We start from the raw sequence: 19,486 nt of genomic DNA, 5'->3' as shown, positions 1-19,486 counted from the left end.
CTGCCAAAGGTAAACTTGAGTTTGGATGCCATGTTGGTTTTAGTTCTAGAACAAGTCATAAATAATATATTGCTATTATGCAGTACACTCATATGACAATATCATTTGTGTATGGTTGTATATCTGCAACTGCTGTTTAAAGTTTCATTAGGACAACTTGTCCCTTTTCATTCCCCTGTATAAATCTGTACAGCTGCTGATCTAGCAATCATGATACAAGGAATCAAAGATTACTCAAAAGAACATCTATTTTACTTATTTTTCCATATTTAAAAATAAATACAGTCAGAGAAATAGTTAGTTTTCTGTCTGTATTTATCTGTAAAAATGGGAGCCTTAGTCATTATTCGTTACATGTGATATCTCACTGACCTGACATAATATATTGCACCCATTACGTGATGTTTTCGATACATACTGCCCACCAAAACTATGAAAGTTAGGAAATAGCGAGCTATCAAAAAGACAGCTATACATATAAACCTTGAAGCAGAAGGGTAGGTGATGTCAGGTGAAAGCAGTTTCTTATGTATTTTCCTTGTACATCCAGAGATGATCCACGTGGGTTAAATGAACATATCCAGTCTCAACAAAAGATGATGATGTCAAGAAGTTAATTTACATACGCTTCAAGCTCTGACGTCACAATTCAGAAAGCTGACACCAAAATTAACAACCAGCAGTGCTCCCAAGCATGGCTGTGTTGGGTTTATTTTTGTATTCAAGGGCGAGTTTCCATATCATGATTGCTAAGAGCAGCGTGGCCGAGAGGCGGCGCCGATTGGAGGGGGGCGCTAGCAGCATTCCAATAGGAACAGCCGGAAAACTACCGGAACGACCCAGGAGAGGGTCAGGCTGTGTTCAGAGGGAGATGGAGCATGAAAATTCGTGGAACTAACAACCTTGACTGTTTCACATAATTAAATGGACCTAATGGCTGTGTCAGTTCTGCTGTAAAATGTCTGTTTACATCACTGAATTTGTTTTCAAGAGCAATGCTATGTTAATTAATAACTGCTGGGAAAAAACACACACAAGAACTAGAAAGTCTGAATATTTAGGTGTGTTCTTTTTTACCAAAGTACACAATTCGTTTTTGGCTGCGCGGCAGTAATAGTAACGCGGTGCGGCCCTGAAAGAGAAAGTCATCGCGATCACGGTGAAAGTGATTGCGATGACGCGCTAAAGCACGCAAGGGATGCGTGGGCAGCAGCGCGCGTGCTCGTGCGCGTTGAGTGCAAGCTGGTGGCCGCTTTGGGAGCACTTCCAAAAGCCGCTACTAAATGTCTCTCCGAGGAGTGCATGCACGCTGACTTAGTGAGACATAAAAAGGGTGGTCTCTTCACCAAAGGTACAGGTGTCAAATTCAAATTCAAACCACTTTATTTGGCTAACAAAAGCCATGAAAATACAATTTTCACACGAAAAGTACATAAAATCATATTAATACATTTTGAATTCAATAAAATATACCACATACAAACAGTAAAAGAATACCGATAAAAAGAGGTGACTTTTAATTCATTAATCAGGCAATAAAAACAATGATATAAAAATATATAAAATCAATAAACAATTACAAAATTCTAGCACCCTTTCTTCCTATGTCTAACTGCCGCTACCCAAAAATTTGCAACATTAAAAATCTCCCAGTGCTAGTTTAACAGCTGCAAATATAGTAAGGCAGGTCTCCACATGACTATTAGGGAGTGATCACAAATTAAATCCAATAGAATGGCCTGATCGCTTGGTTTCTCACATCAGTTCTACTGGCTCTGTCTAAAACAGGTTCAATAACTCATTTTCCAGTCACTTCCTACGACTAGCTTGCATGTGCCTAATTTCATACGTATTCTGGAACGTTTTTCAAAGTAGATTTTCTTACATCTGTTTGGTACATCTATTGAATTTACAGCTATCACATTCTCCAGGTTGAGAATTTGGCAGAGACACACCTAATTTCATGCCCGTCAAAGGGCTCCAAATCGTATGCGGAATTGCCTAAACCGATCCGGAGCCCTTGTTCCCGACCAAATCTTTTCCTTTTCCTAACGACCAAGTACGATGCCTTGAAAGCCTTAGAGCTGACCGAATCGGTTCCGGAAGGCATTGGGAGAGATTGAGCCCTCCAGAGCCGAATTGTACAGCTCTATGGAGTAGGTTTTCCAAGATAGCTAACACGATGAACAATTCAGACAGCCTTTATGAATCGGTTTGCCTGGATCAAAAAGGCTGCCGGAATTAGTCTTTGGCAGTCCATAGCAGGCCCCCTTCACCCGGGGCCCTCCGAATAATGCCTGTGGGGGTATCCATGGGTCCCCCTTTCCAACCATGCACAGTGTGGCAGGAACCAAGGCGTGCCCGCCACAAGGTTCACGATTATCCCCTACCACCCCTTTTGGCAATGGGCGCCTGTGTACGCGTTCGGTACACAGGCTCCCCTTGAAGTCAATGGGAGTCCAGCGGAATCGTATACGGATGCACTCAAATGCATCGTACATTTTCAGTCGGACTCCCCTGACACAAGTCGCACAGAAAGCATTCCGGACATGATTCAGTCCCAATGCTTTTTGAAAGAGATTGGAATCAGTCCAATAGGCTTTAAGACTGTTGCAGGTATGAGTTTTCTCATCAAAATCACTTTACCACTTTCTTTAAAGGGATATGTTTATGTTGTTCTTCACCATAGTATACTGTTTTTTATGCATATTTGACCTTGCCAGTAAGTCCTGAAATTATATTGATGATTTCAAGGGGGACAGATGGATTTCCACTGTAGGTTTGCAGTCAGCATTTTTAGTGGCTATGGAAAACAGTATTCTCTTTCTATTTTCTTTTAACGCTTTTTTTATTTGCATTTTGTCAGGTACAGAATACACTGCATAAACCAGTGCTTACGGCTTGATCCCAGGCCTCCGGAAAGAAGGTCCAGCTGGTGACCATGGGGGGAGGAGGGTTGGGGCAGTTAGATGATTACCATCATCATGTATTTTGGCATTTGGCCATTTGGAGAGTCAAAACATGTCCATTAGGTCGGCATCAGATGTGTGGCAGGCAGCATCAGTGAACTGGAAATAGCGATTATTCTGAGGGGTAGGGCATGCTTATACAACACATAGTATTGTATAACCTGAATTGAGCATTGTGGAATACCAGAGCGGGGTATACCAGAACATGTTGCCATTTTTTGCCAGCGAAGGGTCAACTGAGGTCCACGTTCCACCTCCACGCCAGGGCGTAATTGTCTTTCTCCTTATATAGTATTTCATTCTATAGAGACAATTTGCAGGTGGTAACTGACGGTGTGTGAAAAGTGTTCTGCTGTCCTTGTCACTGGGTGCAATGGGGTGTCATCTTTTGAAAGTAGCTGATGTCTTTGGGTGGGGTGTCGCATATGTGTGCTCTGTGAATCCATGGGAGTATTTATTGTCAAGGGATACAAGGCCGGTACATTAGTACAGTAAAGCGGGGTTGTAGATCACATGTGATTATTCAGTTCCACAACCTACTTGAGGAGGTGGAAGTATACTCCCTTCATAGGTCAGACCCAGAAATGCTATTGATGATGGTTTGTCGTGCTTTGCTGGGAATAAAGCATGAGGTTATCTGGGTTGCACAATTCCAACATTGCTCATTAATAAATGTACAATTGGGCATAGGTCATAGATTGTTTAAAATGTCTCACCATCATCTGAAGGAGGTATTGAGATCGTGATTCATCTCAGGCATTCTGTTTAAGAGTCTCACTGTTCCGTGGTCGTTTATTTGGTAGTCCAAAGTCTAGTCTAACCTATTCGTCTATTAGGTTCCGTGGATTGAGTTCTCATTGATTTTTATGTATGGATGACATGGGTTCCAGTGAACTAAATGTCTGATTTTCTCAGTTGTGGACTTAACGCTGAGAATGTATTGCTTTTCACATTTGTTTCTTGCGAGAAGTCTGCCATGATAACATTCTTGTTAGTGTTGTAAATAAAGGGGGCTGTATTGTACAGCTCCATGGAGTAGGTTTTCCAAGCGAGCTAATACGATCAACAATTCGGACAGCCTTCACGAATCGGTTTGCCTGGATCAAAAAGGCTGCCGGAATCGGTCTTTGGCAGCCCATAGCAGGGCCCCTTCACCCGGGGCCCTACGAATCATGCCTGTGGGGGTATCCATGGGTCCCCCTTTCCAACCATGCACAGTGTGGCAGGCACCAAGGGGTGCCCGCCACAAGGTTCTCAATTATCCACAACCACCCCTTTTTGACAATGGGAGCCTGTGTACGCGTTCGGTACACAGGCTCCCATTGAAGTCAATGGGAGTCCAGCGGAATCGTATCTGGATGCACTCAAATGCATCGTACATGTTCGGTTGAACTCCCCTGATACGTGTCGCACAGAAAGCATTCCGGGCACAATTCAGTCCCAATGTTTTCTGAAAGAGATTGGAATCACCCCAATAGACTTTAAGACTGTTGCAGGTATGAGTTTTCTCATCAAAATGACTTTACCACTTTCTTTAATGGGATTTGTTTATGTTGCTCTTCACCATATTTTACTGTGTTTTATGCATATTTGACCTTGCCAGTAAGTCCTGAAATTAAATTGATGATTTCAAGGGGGAGAGATGGATTTCCACTGTAGGTTTGCAGTCAGCGTTTTTAGTGGCTAGGCAAAACAGTATTCTCTTTCTATTTTCTTTTAACGCTTTTTTATTTGCATTTTGTCAGGTACAGAATACACTGCATAAACCAATGCTCACAATAGTCTTGCTTACGGCTTGATCCCAGGCCTCCAGAGAGAAGGTCCAGCTGGTGACCATGAGGGGAGGAGGGTTGGGGCAGTTAGATGATTAGCAAAATACACAAGATGATGGACGGAATGTTGCACAATGGCATAACATTCACCCCCAGTCACAGATCTGGGTTTAATCCATTGTTATTTTGCTCACCATGCCACCCCAGTTCAGACATGGCCATATGCAAATCAGTCTTGACCCTGTGCCTCATGGTAACAGTCCAGCCCGAACTGCCAAGCCATGTCTTCCCTGGACCGGAATCAAGCATCCTAGGACCGGTTTCTGGCTATCAGCCATCTTCAGCCAGGATAGCTTGACTCCAGTGACTTAGTGAGCACGGGACCCACGTCTGGGCATACCCTTCCCACATAAGGTGAACAGCAAAATACACAAGATGATGGACGGAATGTTGCACAATGGCAAAACATTCACCCCCAGTCACAGATCTGGGTTTAATCCATCGTTATTTTGCTCACCAAGCCACCCCAGTTCAGACATGGCCATATGCAAATCAATCTTGACCCTGTGCCTCATGGGAACAGTCCAGCCTGAACTGCCAAGCCATGTCTTCCCTGGATCGGAATCAAGCATCCTAGGACCGGTTTCTGGCTATCAGCCGTCTTCAGCCAGGATAGCTTGACTCCAGTGGCTTAGTGAGCATGGGACCCACGTCTGGGCATACCATTCACACATAGGGTGAACAGCAAAATACACAAGATGATGGACGGAATGTCGCACAATGGCAAAACATTCACCCCAGTCACAGATCTGGGTTTAATCCATCGTTATTTTTCTCACCAAGCCACCCCAGTTCAGACATGACCATATGCAAATCAGTCTTGACCCTGTGCCTCATGGGAACAGTCCAGCCCGAACTGCCAAGCCATGTCTTCCCTGGACCGGAATCAAGCATCCTAGGACCGGTTTCTGGCTATCAACCGTCTTTAGCCAGGATAGCTTGACTCCAGTGGCTTAGTGAGCACGGGACCCACGTCTGGGCATACCCTTCCCACATATGGTGAACACCAAAATACACAAGATGATGGACGGAATGTTGCACAATGGCAAAACATTCACCCCCAGTCACAGATCTGGGTTTAATCCATCGTTATTTTGCTCACCAAGCCACCCCAGTTCAGATATGGCCATATGCAAATCAGTCTTGACCCTGTGCCTCATGGGAACAGTCCAGCTCGAACTGCCAAGCCATGTCTTCCCTGGACCGGATTCAAGCATCCTAGGACTGGTTTCTGGCTATCAGCCGTCTTCAGCCAGGATAGCTCGACTCCAGTCTGCCATGATAACAGTCTTGTTATTGTTGGAAATAAAGGGGCTCTTCATTTCTTGGCCTCTTTGAGTATTCATGTGGCCAGTTGGTGTCTCCAGTATCTGTCATCTGTCTCTGTGGGGGGGGGGGAGTGGTGAGGCTATCTACTGCAGGTGTCTCAACCTCGCACTATGGGTTCCTTGAAATTCCAGAGTATGCCTAAGAGGAAAGAGTTGGGTATCATCCACCTATTGCTGGATCTTGATGCCACGTTCTGAAAGAAAGAATATCAGGGGTTCCATATAGAGGTTAAAGGTGATAGGAGACAGGATGGAGGCCTTAAGTACCCCACTCATGATATAAGTAGTTTCTGGCATCTTGTAAGAGCGATTTGCACAGGAATGGCAGATATGAACCATTTCAAGATAATGTCTGAACATGCCATGCACTTTTTGAGGAGTTTGATCACAGCTGAATCGTCAACTGTGCCAAAGGCTGCAGATAGGTCAATCAGGACCAGGAATGAGGGGGAGGGCATCATCAGATACTTGGAGTGTGTCTGTCTGAGTGCTGAAACATGATAGGAAGTCTGATTGTTAGTCTTGTGGAAGATATTTTCTTGCATATGTGTGCCTGTAACTTGATAGCAATAGCATACAACCACTTTTTGTATATTCCGAAAAACATAACTCCCTATGTCCCTGCAAGTTATGGAACATCTTGGTGTAGAGATGGCATTATTTCCTGTTGGGAACATGGAAGCAGTGCACATAGACCTTCACAAATTAACTATTCATTGAACTCCAGCTGATGAAAAATAGGGCTTATCATTAAAAAAAACTAGAGTTCACATATCAGGTTTGCTCAAACAACAGCTATCTGTTTCAAATAAGTGTGTTTAGTTTATCAAGCACTTTACAACACAGGTGACCCAGAATACCTAAACTGTATTATAAGTAAAGAAAGAACCATAGTCCATAGCTCTGGCCACAGTCACTGTCTCCCGACAACTGAACCATAAACAGTTTGAAAGTAAAAGCTTTTGGGTGTATGGGATATACTGGCGCTCATATACTTATTAACACTATCCTCATAAATAATAGGTTTGGTGCATCCAAAAGGGAAGAGAACACCCTACTTCCCTAAACTCAATCAAAGATTGAATAGAACTTAGACAATGTTTTGGAGCACACATGCACTTTTAAAGTTCAGTTATCAATGTTTGAAAAAATCTGCAAAGAGTCAGTTGGGCTCTTGTTGTTTTCTTCTTTAATTTCACCACATACCAATCCCTGTGTGCCAACGCGTTTCGCCGTGGTAGGGTCAACCTACAGCTTCATCAAGGCTGGAAATAATACAGATTGCACATATGTAATTACATCCTACATCACTTACATCAGTGCCAAAAGAGCCCACATTATTACAACCATGTGCAAAGGGGCTATTCAAACATACAATGAAAGTGCTATTTTGCAACAATCCTGTACTTTGTTATACCATATTATAAAAAGGTATACAATATGATACATAATTCAGTATTCAGACTTCCAAGTTTTTTCCATTTTTTCTCTTTACATCTAGTTCAATGTGACAGAGTGATCAATCTATTAAGAACCCTGGATCAACCATATGTATGCTGTTCTTCATGTGAAGTTTAACATGCAGCCCTTCTGCCAGAAAAGTATTAGACTTTTTGGTGATCGGTTTTAGTCCCTATGGATTTCCATCTTTGCTACAGAGTTCATAGTCTACATTCAAAAGTATGCAAGAGTACACATTATGTATTGAGACAAAAAGTTGTCCATTTATGTTTTTTTATTGCTTCTTTAATACTGCACAGTACCTTTTGAAGAGCTCCCTGTTTCTTTCCATACTGAAGAGAAATCGCAGTGTTCTGAATGCATAACACTGTGAAGAAAAGAACAGTCTTAAGAACACATGTAGAAGGGATCAGTGGTCATTGTTAAGCTGCACTTTATTACCTGTCCTTGGAATCTGAGCTGATGTCACTCACCCTAGCAATGGTTAATACCAAACCGTGCAGCTCATTTCAAATCCCCCACCCCTTTACCTGCCGCTAGTTAAAGGTACGTAAAGGAAGCCATACATGATACCATCACTGCTGATGCTGAGTGTATATATTTATTTGGTCTGTTTAGAGATAGAAGAGAACCAGCTTTATTAAAGCAATTCATGGTTGACCTACATGTGTTATCTACTAAGAGCTGGCCACAACCTACATAGAGGACATTATTGTCTAACCCTTATTGTTGTGGGTCCCCACATGGTTGGATGCATGCACAATACATACCTAGTCAAGAGAACATGATGTTCAGCCAAGAGCCACATGGCCTAAGCATCAGAGAAAATGCAGAAGTAAGCAAAACTCTGATTAAGGTATACTTCATGATGCAGAGCACACTGGGTCCAGAGTTATATCTCCCAGAGGAGGATAATGTTAATGTGTGAAACATTTTGATCCACTTTAAATTTAATCGACTTCATCTGGTGGCCAATTGCACTTTTGATATTTTGTGTTGTAGGCATTGTCCACCTCCTTTCAGCTTTAGCGATAGCTAAATGAAAGGTTCACAGTAAACTGCTTGTAGGTTTTAATATTTCAAACACAATCATGTAGTGTTAGTCATGCTGATGCCACTCCCCGCCCTTAGCCATGGATAGCTGAACACTATTCGTAATGCTTCCATCTTGCCTCGCGGATTAGGGCAGAAGTAGAGGGGTTTCATGTACACTGTGTTGACCAATGGAGAAGAGCTATTTGTAATCCCCCCTCCCCCACCATGACCAGTGGTAGAGGTGGCTTTTCAGGCCACTGTGTGAAAGTACATTGTGTCCCCCTCACTTTGATCAAGGGTGGTGTGGTATTTGTTAGTCCCCCAGCCTTGGCATGGATGTTATGTTATGGTATGTTATGTTAAATGGATTTCTTAAGCGCTCGAATACCCGAGGGTGTCTTGGGCTGGCTACAGGTGCGGTGTGAAGTACGCCCAGGATAAGGTAGCCCATGCAATGCTAAATAACCAAGTCTTCAGGGCCTTCCTAAAGGCCAATAAGTTGGGCAGGGCTTCCTGATGCAAGGAAGCATATTCCAGGCTTTTGTTGCTCCCAACACAAAGCTTCAGCCACCCCAGGCCACTCATTTGAATCTGGGCACAGCAATGAACTTGGCAGTTCCGAATCATTAGGGCCTATTTGGCGTATACCAGTGGAACCTGTTTATTAAGAATTCAGCCCCTAAATTGTGCAGTGATTGGTATACTATGCAAAGTGCATTGAAGGCAAATCTTTGCCTAAAGGACAATCAATGAAGCTTCTTCATGGGCCTGAACACTGACTGGTGCATGGGAAGCTTCAGCAGGAGACGAGCAGCGGCGTTCTGCAAGGTTTGAAGCCTACTGAGCACATGTTGATGTGCATTCAGGTGAAGATCATTACGGAAATCCAGCTTGGATAGCACAAGGGATGTACCTAACATTTTCTGAAGATGAGATGGAATAAGAGGAAGTATCTTCTTTACCAGCCTAACGTGTGGAAAGCCCCAGATGTAGCGGCATTGACTTTGTCAGTGTAGGTCAGTTTATTGTTAATTTATATTCCCAAGTTGCAGGTTTTACTGATTGGGGCAGGGAGGGAACCCAGGTCTTGAGGCCACCATGTTTGAGTCCAGAACAGAGACTAAACTTGAAAAAGCAGAACATCCGTCTTTCCTGAGTTTAGCCTTAAACGGTTATCATACATCCATAGGCTGACTGCCTGCATGCAGTCACAAAATCTGTACCCGCTGCCATAGTCCTGATTGGCGAGGGAGATGACAATTTAAGTGTCATTGGAGTAGCAAGTAAGGGAGAAGCCAAAAGATTAAATATGCTCAGCTAAAGAGGTGATGTAAACATTAAAGAGTGTGGGACTAAGCAAGGACCCCTGAGGGTTTCCTCAAGGAAATGAGTATGGCTGTAAGACAAAATTGTCCAGTCAAATCAACTGTTCTTGTCCATGAAGGAACAAGTTAAGCAAGTCCCAAGCTGAGCCTGTGATACCGATGTTAGCAAAGCAATGTATCAGCAGCCCATGGTTAATGTTATCGAAAGCCACTGACAGATCAAGTAAGATCAGGGCTGCTCTACCTCCCTGTTCAAGAGATATCCTGATCTCTTCTGTTGCTTTGATTTAGGCAGTCTAGTCTGCTATGACGAAAGCCAAACTGGGTAGGGTCCAGTAGATTATAGGCTTGAACAAACTCAACTAGTTGCATGTTCCTTATTTTCTCTATGACCTTAGCTGGCATAGGTAGGCATATGATCGGGCTATAGCTGTTAGGATCGAGAGGGTCCAAGGAAGGATTTTTTTTTTATAAGAGATAGAACTGCAGCTTTCTTCCAGATAGTCGGAAAAGAGCCAGACTGAAGCATTAGGTGAACAGTGTCCATCAGTATTGAAGCCATTGACTCAACAGCAAGGTTGGCTACACTAAGTGGGTAGTGGTCCTCCAGGGTGGAGTTAGGTCTGGTTATGCCACCATGGCAAGAAGTGGACACCGTAAACAATCTTTTGTAAATGTCTTCTACTTTGTGGTGGAAAAAGTTGGACAAAGAATTACAGAAAGATTGGTAGGAGTTAGTGGATTTCCTGGCTGAGTCGGTTGTGAGTTTAATGACTGTTTGGAAGAGTTCCTTCATTTATGGTATTCATTGCGGCTTCAATCCTGGGGGTGAAGTATGAAGATTTTTCCTTGTAGGTACACAGGCATTTCTTGTATTTGACCATTTATTTGTTCTTGTACTGTAATCTCCACCTTTTCTCTTGTCTCCTACAGTTCTGTTTAAGAGCCCTCAGGTCTTCTGAAAACCAGGGAGCAGAGACATTATTTCTCTTATAGTTTGAAATCCTGACTGGTGCCAGAGTGCAGGCAGCTGTGTCAACCCAGTGTGTACACCGTGTGACGGCTATGTCCAGATCATCGGAATGGGTGAGTAAAGATTCCTCCAGCAATTTGGAGAACTGGTCCAAATCTACTTTATGCCAGGCATGAGAGGATGTTGTGCTAGGACTGACTGTGAGGGGGTTGTTCTGCCACTCTGCTTTAGCGACAAATAGGACGGCACTGTGATCGGACCATGCTAAGGGAAGAACCTTGGGAATGCTCAGAGAACTGTTGTGGGTAAAATTAACAACTAAGGTATGTCCTTCCTGCCGAGTATGTAGGGCCATCAACCAGTTGAGATAAACCTAAGGAAGACCTGGTTTGAAGAAGGGCTAGTGTGTCACTGTCTGACTGGGCCTCCAGGAGAAAGTTAAAATCTCCCAGCGCAGTGTAGTCACAGGACATAATGCATTGCTGAGTATGCAGGGCAGATTGTTACTGGATGTAGTGAAAATCAGTTGTTGGCTGGCAGGAATCCTGGATGATCCAAATCAGAAGCAGAAAAGCCCAAGGGTAGGCCACAAGCAAGACATGTGATGGCATATGGCCAGAAAGACAAAAGGATCCAAATGGGGCTCAGCAACACATTGGATTTCAGCGCTAGCAGTATTTTGAATTGTTAATACGTTTAGGCTGCAGATCTGGCGTTAAACAGTCAAGGGGACGGACGCTTGGCATGATCCGGGTGCGGACAGGCTTGCCTTTGGTGAACATTCGGTGCTGCGTGGACGCAGATGCACTTTGTGTACCTCTAAGTAGCCTGCCATAGACAGGGGGCATGCCAGGAGGTGTGTTTCTGTTGAAGATTTCAATGTTACAATAGACCTCATCACTCCCCACTGCCCTGAGTATCACAGCAGAGCTCCCTGCCATAGTGATTGCCACACACTGAGAAAGAGGCTTTTGACTCTTCTACCCGCTTTGCTCAGGTACACAAGTTGGATCTGACTGTGGAGATGGAGTCAGTAATGGAGTGTGTACAGGAGGGATCCTGGAGCCCTAGCATTTAATACTGTAGTCCATCTTCAGTACCTCTGAATTCCTGTCCAAACTTGAGGGAGCTGGAGATGGTTACCAGAGGTAATGCTGTCATAGTAAAAAGTATTTAATATGTTTTCTCAAGGTAGTAGCCACCAGGTTGAGTTGGAACTCTTCGGTAGATAGTCAATTTCACGGCGGACCACTTCCTTAGTGGTTCCTCGGTTTGTGCCACCCACAGGTTGAAAGAAGTCCATTACTCAGGAGTCAAGTAGTCCGCTTCAACCAACATTTACATTGTGTGGATCTCCAAAAATGAAACAACGGACGTACGTTAGCTCTCAAAAATTTAAGAAATACTTCTTAGATGCGGTTATAGGAGACATTGAGGTGGGCTTTATATACTTGATGGGCGAATTGCACATGGAACTGTTTTTCAATTTTTTCATCCTTTTTTGTTTCAATAAAAAATGATGGACCTATTGAAAGATTTTTTCTTATTGTTTTTGAGAGCTGCACTGATTTAATTAATTGAGTTGTGCATTGACACACTTTGCCTGAGCACCAATGGATGGTTCTCATGTATGATTGCTCTTAATCCTAAAAGCACAACTATTCTTTCTGGGCTTACTGTATGGATGCATTTGGTCTTACAGAGATTTAGTAGATTGATTTTGGTTCCATCACAAGAAAGGAATTTATATTCCAGCTTTTCTATTTCTCTACCAAATACTAATATAATTCCTGAGCAGAACTACTGTTTTTACTTCTAGCATGCTTTGATAAGGCCAAATAAAGATAGGTCTTGCTAAACCTGAAAGAATAGCTTGAAGAGCAGGACATCAGGTAAGACTAGCTTGAGGTTTGGGAATCCCACATTACTAGCTTGAAAAACTGGGCACTAGGTAGGACTGGCTTGAGGACCTGGGTATCAAGTACGGCTTGTTGGGGGAGCTGGGCACTGGTTAAACTAGCTTGAGGATCTGGGCACTAGGTTGGAATAGCTCGAGGAACTTGGCATCAGGTAAGTCGAGCTTGAGGAACAAGGTAAGGTGAACAGAAGGAACTTGGCATCAGGTAAGTTGAGAAGTTGGTTATCAGGTAAGGCTAGCTTAAGGGGATAGGAATCGTGTAAGACTATCTCCAGCAGCTAGACAGCAGGTAGACCTAGCACGAGGAGCTGGGAATCAGGCAAGACTAGCTTGAGGATCTGTGCGACAAGCAGGATCAGCAGAAGGAGCTGGCAGCAGGTACAATTAGTTCAAAGAGCTGGGCATCAGTTACGACTGGCTCGAGCCCCAAGAAGCTGGGTATCAGACAGAAGCCATTTATCTGGGAGGAGCTGGGCATCAGGTATGACTAGCTCAAAGAGTTGGATAGCAGGTAGAACTAGCTCAAGGAGAAGGACATCAGGTAGGGCTAGCTGGATGAGTTGGGCATCTTGGAGGAGCCAGGCATCAGGTGAGACTAGCTTAAGGAGCCAGGCATCGAGTAGGACTAGCTCGAGGAGCTGGGAATCAGGCAGTTCTAGCACCAGGGTCTGTGCAACAGGTAGGACTAGCTAGAGGAGTTATAAAAAAACAGCAGTTGATGGACAGAATATAGAACAATGTCATACATTCACCCCAGTATAGAGATCTGGGCCTAAATCCATCGTTTTTTTGCTCACCACCACCCCCAGTTCGGACATGGCCATACGTAAATCAGCCTTGACCCTGTGCCTCATGGGAACAGTCCAGCCCGAACTGCCAAGCCATGTCATCCCTGGACTGGAATCAACATTCTAGGACCGGTTTCTGGCTATCAGCCGTCATCAGCCAGGATAGCTTGATTCCAGTGGCGTGGAGAGCACGGGACTCACGTCTAAGCATACCCGTCCCACTCGGGGTGACAAATGAAAAAACAATAGTTGATGGACAGAATGCAGAACAATGTCATACATTCACCCCAGTACAGAGATCTGGGTCTAAATCCATCGTTTTTTTGTTCACCACACCACCCCAGTTCAGACATGTCCTTATGCAAATCATACTTGACCCTGTGCCTCATGGGAACAGACCAGCCCAAACTGCAAGCCATGTCTTCCCTTGACCGGAATCAAGCATCCTAGGACCGATTTCCGGCTATCAGCCATCATCAGCCAGGATAGCTTGACTCCAGTGGCGTGGAGAGCACGGGACTCACGTCTGAGCATACCCGTCCCACTCGGGTGACAAATGAAAAAACAAAAGTTGATGGACAGAATTTAGAATAATGTCATACATTCACCCCAGTACAGAGATCTGGGCCTAAATCCATCGTTTTTTTGCTCACCACACCACCCCAGTTTGGGCTGGACTGTTCCCACGAGGCACAGGGTCAAGACTGATTTGCATATGGCCATGTCTGAACTGGGGTGGCTTGGTGAGCGAAATAACGATGGATTAAACCCATATCTGTGACTGGGGGTGAATGTTTTGCCATTGTGCAACATTCCGTCCATCATCTTGTGTGTTTTGCTAGCGGAGCTTGGCATCAAGTAGGACTAGTTCGAACCTCTAGGAGCCTGGATATCTGGGAGGACCTTGGCATCTGGGAGGAGAAGGGCATCACGTGGACTAGCTTGAGCCTCAAGGAGCTGGGTACCTAGCAGGAGCCAGGTATCTGGGAGAATCCTGGCATCAGGTAGGATTAGCTCGAGCAGCTTGGTAGCGGGTAGAACTAGCTCGAAGAGCAGGGTATCAGGTAGGACGAGCTGGAGGATCTGGGCATCTGGGAGGAGCGGGACAACAGGTAGGAAAAGATGGAGGATCAGGGAGGAGCAGGGCATCAGGTAGGAGTAGCTGGAGGATCTGTGCACCTGGGAGGAGCGGGCATCTGGTAGGACTAGCTGAGGATCTGGGAGGAGCGGGCATCAGGTAGGGCTAGCTCGGTGAGCCGTGCATCAGGTGCCATTGGTAGAAACCCTTCTTTGGCGTCCTGCACTTCCACATGCCTCTCAGGCGAGCTTTCTTTCAGCCACATTTGCATTTGTGCAATTCTGGACTCGAGACCAAATCCAAGAGGCTGTTGAATTTCACAACTGGCTCGGAGGGGGGAAGATGGCGGCCGGTTAGGAAGCCCGGTCGGAGGCTCCTGACTGCATTCGGAAAAGTTTCTGTACGAATAGGCGCCTATTTACAAAAAATTTAATTCTAGTATGCTGCACCACGACATGAATTGAGAGTCATTATTTAAATCAAACGAGATGATATCCTACCTCGTAGACGACAACAGCCGGTCACTGCAAGAGCGGAAAGGGTCGGAGACGCGAGACGCTGCTGGCGGGCTGCTCCACAGATCCTGGGCGGCTGCTGCACTTGCGCGAAAAAACCTCCGGGGCATCGCGGGAAGACTCGGCTTTCACTTCCGAGGGGAGAGCGGCAGAGCTCACCGGGGGCAAACACTGCATCATGAATTCTCACAGGAGAGCCTGCATTCTCCTGTGACTCGAACAATTGAAAATAGAAACCACAGTTTCGGAGGCAGAGAGAGCCCGAGGGTGGCGGAGACTGGGAGAAAGGAAGTAAGTGTCCTGGCAAACAATGAAGTATTTAATGGGCATTTCTCCGAGGGTCCGGACCAATTTGATGTGCCAGTGAAAGTAAACCCCTTGAAAGTAAAAGACTTCAAAACAGCGTCTCAGCCCATGAGCAGGGCAAACTGTGAGGGGGGAGGAAAGGGGGAGTGTAGGGGAGTTGGCATTGTTACTGTTAATGTCCCCGAATCACTAATTGCAGTAAAAGGACGAGAAGCCCTCAGAGAGGCCCCCCAAACAGAATCTGAGAGTAGAGAAGGGAAGATCGCTGACACATTAGTCAACTCTACTCCTTTAACAGCACACTCCCAGGAGGAGGGGGCAAAAAAAGGCGTTATTCCCCAAGCAGAACAGAACAAAACCGCAAGGTCTTGCTATAATCTCAGGAACAAACAATATTTTAAGCACGACTATAACCTCTCTACTATAAAGGGTACAACACCGAGGAAGTCTGGTAAGAACCCCAAGAAGGTACGTCCCTTACCCAAGCTCCGAACAGAAAGGCTAAATTTAGAAGAGAAGAAAGCAAAAATTACCCCGTCTTTGAAAACTTTCTTTAAAGTCCAACATCTCTCACAACAAGGCGTTTTTCAACCCAATAAGGATCAGAGTGAACAGCCTACCCAACAGGGTTCAAGCCTAATTCTCTTCACCGCACCAAGAGAGCTGGAGTTGAACCTAAATATCCAGAGCCTAGAGATTCTAAAGAGCACCGAGACAATAAATATGGAGGAGACCAATCCAATAAATCAAGCAGAGACCAATCCAATAAATCAAGCAAAGATAGGTGAAGCTTTACAAGTGAGCAGTGAAAGGGAAATAACAGGAGAGGAAGATGAAACAGAAATATCGAGAAAAGGCTCTGAGCCCCAGGCTAATCAGATGGAGAAATTGGTGGAGAAGATGCTAAATGAAATGAGAGACAAATTTGCGATTTCAGAGGCCAATCAGGGAAAAATTCAAGATGCGTGCGAGGCTTTGGATTGCAGGCTGAAGGACCTTGGCAACAGAGTAACAGCAGTAGAAGAAGAGGTGGGTCATCTTAGCAAGAAGGTAGACGGCCATCAAAAGGAGATCAGAACCTTAAGACAAGAAGGAAAAAACATGAGCGAGAAACTCGAATCTTTGGAAAATCAGGCCAGAAAAAATAATCTAAGGATTTTAAATATCCCGGAGAGCCAGGAAGGAACAGATATTAAAAAATTTGTGACCTCTCTCCTTGCAGAACATTTCCCATGGGCTAGCCTAGAGATTCTAGAAGAAGACATACAAAGGGTCCACCGAGACCCATATGGAAGAGCAAAGGAAAGGAAAACACCTAGAAAAATCCTCATCAACTTTAAAACATACACGTTGAAGGAGAAAATACTCGGTGAAGCTTTAAAAAAGGGAGTTTTCAGCAAGGATAATTGGTCTTTCAGGATAAGATCAGATATGTCTAAAGCATCTCAAGATCGGCAATGGGAGTTGGGGCAATTCATGGCAGAATTAAAATCCCTGGGGGCAGTGGTCCAAATGAAGTTCCCCCCATCGCTTAGAATAATGTGGAGGAATAAAATGCGAAACATTCGCGATCCGGAGGAGGTCAAAGAGTTTCTCGAGATGGCCAGAAACACCATAAGAACTGAAAATCTAACCAACCACTAGAAATATAAAAGGACCACTTCAGGGTTAAAATAGAAGGCACAAATACAGGCGCAAACAGAGAATAGAAGAGTCAAGGAGCCTGAAAAGGGGCAAGAGAGTAGCCCTGAAAAAAGAAGAAAAAGGAGGCTTCCCCAGGGAGGGTAATCAAGTCGCACATGAAACAAAATCAAAAAATATAAACAGAACACGGGTGGGGAGCAAACTAGGGAAAAAAAAAAAAATCCTCAAACTATCATGGAAAATGGGCATCCAAGGTTTCAGCTAGCAAAAAATACTGTGAATACCAGCATACACTATACAATTCGGATAATTGATGGGATCAATAACCAGAAAGTTTAATATACTCTCATGGAATGTAAACGGGCACAGGGTGAAAAATAGAAGAAATAGAATTTTGGAGTACTTAAAGTCATCAGATAATGAGATTATTATACTACAGGAAACTCATCTTTTGAGAGAAGAATGGAGTCAGATAATGAAAAATCTTGGCTGGGTGGACATGTATGTATGCACAAATCAGGAATGCAATGTGAAAGGGATAGTAATTATCTTCAAGAAAACACTCAAAATCAAGCTAGTATCGTCCGAAGCGGACAGTAAAGGTAGATGGGCTATAGCCAATATAAGAATTGGAAACGATTTTTACACAATAGCAGGGTACTATGGCCCAAACACAGATGACTCAGGTCCATTACAAAAGCTATATACCCACCTATTGTCGGTGACTTCACCGATAATTTTGGGCGGTGACTTCAATATAATTATAGATCCTAAAGTAGATAGATCACCCCCGGGAAGACAAAAAAATCTCCCTAATATGAGAGAGTGGCTTGGGATTTACAAAAGAGATTTAAACTTACTGGACATATGGAAATTAAAAGGGGATAAAAAACAACCGTTTACCCTACATAATAAGAAACTGGGTCATAGATCGAGAATCGATTACTTCTTAATAGATAGAAGCTTAATAGAAGATGTAATAAAACTAGAACACCTTCCTGCTCACCTATCAGATCATTCTGCGGTCCAGCTTATGATTCAAAGGACGGAGGTTAAAACACAAAACAGAATGACAATTGAACGAGCTATATTACTTGAAGAACAATATATAGAAGAGCTCAGGATTGAGACTGAATTTTTTTTTGAAAATAATAAGGTAGGCACATCAAAACAAACCACATGGGATACATACAAGGCAGTTATAAGAGGAAAATTATTAAGTCAAGGCGCATACAGATCAAAGACAATAAATCAAAAGATTAGGGGATTAGAAAAATCCATAAAGATGCAGGATGCACAAATTCTGGTCGAACATAGGGCAGACATAAAAGAGGAACTGGAGAAGGAAAGAAAAAGACAAAAAGAATGCCTCGTAGACATTTTAGAAAATAGAATAAGAACAAAGTGGGAAGCGAGCAAATTAGCAAACCACGAATACGGGGAAGGCTGCGGAAAACTTCTGGCATGGAAACTAAAATCAGATTTAGCCGGGAACAAGGTAGTAAGCATATTACAAGACAGTCAGTTAGCCCCTTCCTTCGAAGACACGGTAATTAGACAGGAATTCATAAACTTTTTTGCCAAGTTATACTCGGAAGATGTAAACCCATCGAAAGAACAAATAGAAGGCTACTTAAATACTCTACCCACCCTTTCACTAACAACTGAGGAGAAAAAAATTTTAAACGAAGAATTCTCTAAGGAGGAAGTAGAAGAAACAATAAAGGATCTGAAAAAAGGAAAGGCTGCGGGACCAGACGCTCTTCCAAATGAATTATATATGGCACTTAGAGAAACGCTATCACCTCAAATAACAGATTTACTTAATCAGGTGTACAAACATCAAGAAAAAATCCCAGACTCTTGGAATGATGCCATCATAACTATAATCCTAAAACCCGGGAAAAAGCCAACACTATGTGAATCATACCGGCCAATATCCCTACTTAACTGTGACTACAAGATCTGCACAAAAATCATAGCAAAAAGGCTAGGGAAAATGATGACCAAACTGATTCATAGTGACCAGAAAGGCTTTATCAGAGGAAGACAACTGCAAGACCTGACTCATGAGTTAATTGGGGTAATCGACATTGCTATCTCTGAAAAAAATCCTCTCACAATACTCACCTTTGATGCCGCAAAGGCTTTTGACCGGGTGAACTGGGCTTTTTTGACTGAAGTAATGAGAAGAAATAATTTGGGAGACTCCTTTTTGCATATAATAAAAGAAATCTATAGATCCCCGAGATCGAGAATTCTAGTGAATGGGTGCTTAACCAATAACATACAAATTGAAAGAGGCACCAGGCAA

The 19,486-nt window shown here is 43.8% G+C and overlaps 1 protein-coding gene across 3 annotated transcripts in view; it reads right to left on the bottom strand.

Annotated features, from left to right (window-relative positions):
* Window positions 1-19,486, bottom strand: part of NEK10 (NIMA related kinase 10) — a 1,104,115-nt gene that overhangs the window by 662,526 nt on the left and 422,103 nt on the right. For all 3 annotated transcript variants that reach the window (XR_013601712.1, XM_078663960.1, XM_078663961.1), the window contains exon 16: window positions 7,893-7,957. Coding sequence is in view for 2 of the 3 variants with exons in the window: in XM_078663960.1 (XP_078520086.1) it covers window positions 7,893-7,957 (65 nt within the window). In the remaining variant the exon portion in view is untranslated. The remainder of the gene's footprint in view (window positions 1-7,892; window positions 7,958-19,486) is intronic.

The sequence above is a fragment of the Lissotriton helveticus genome, chromosome 10 (assembly GCF_964261635.1).
Source record: "Lissotriton helveticus chromosome 10, aLisHel1.1, whole genome shotgun sequence".
NCBI classification, from domain to species: domain Eukaryota; kingdom Metazoa; phylum Chordata; class Amphibia; order Caudata; family Salamandridae; genus Lissotriton; species Lissotriton helveticus.
The sequence above is the reverse complement of the archived record's forward strand: the minus strand, read 5'-3'. Positions and strand labels throughout refer to the sequence as shown.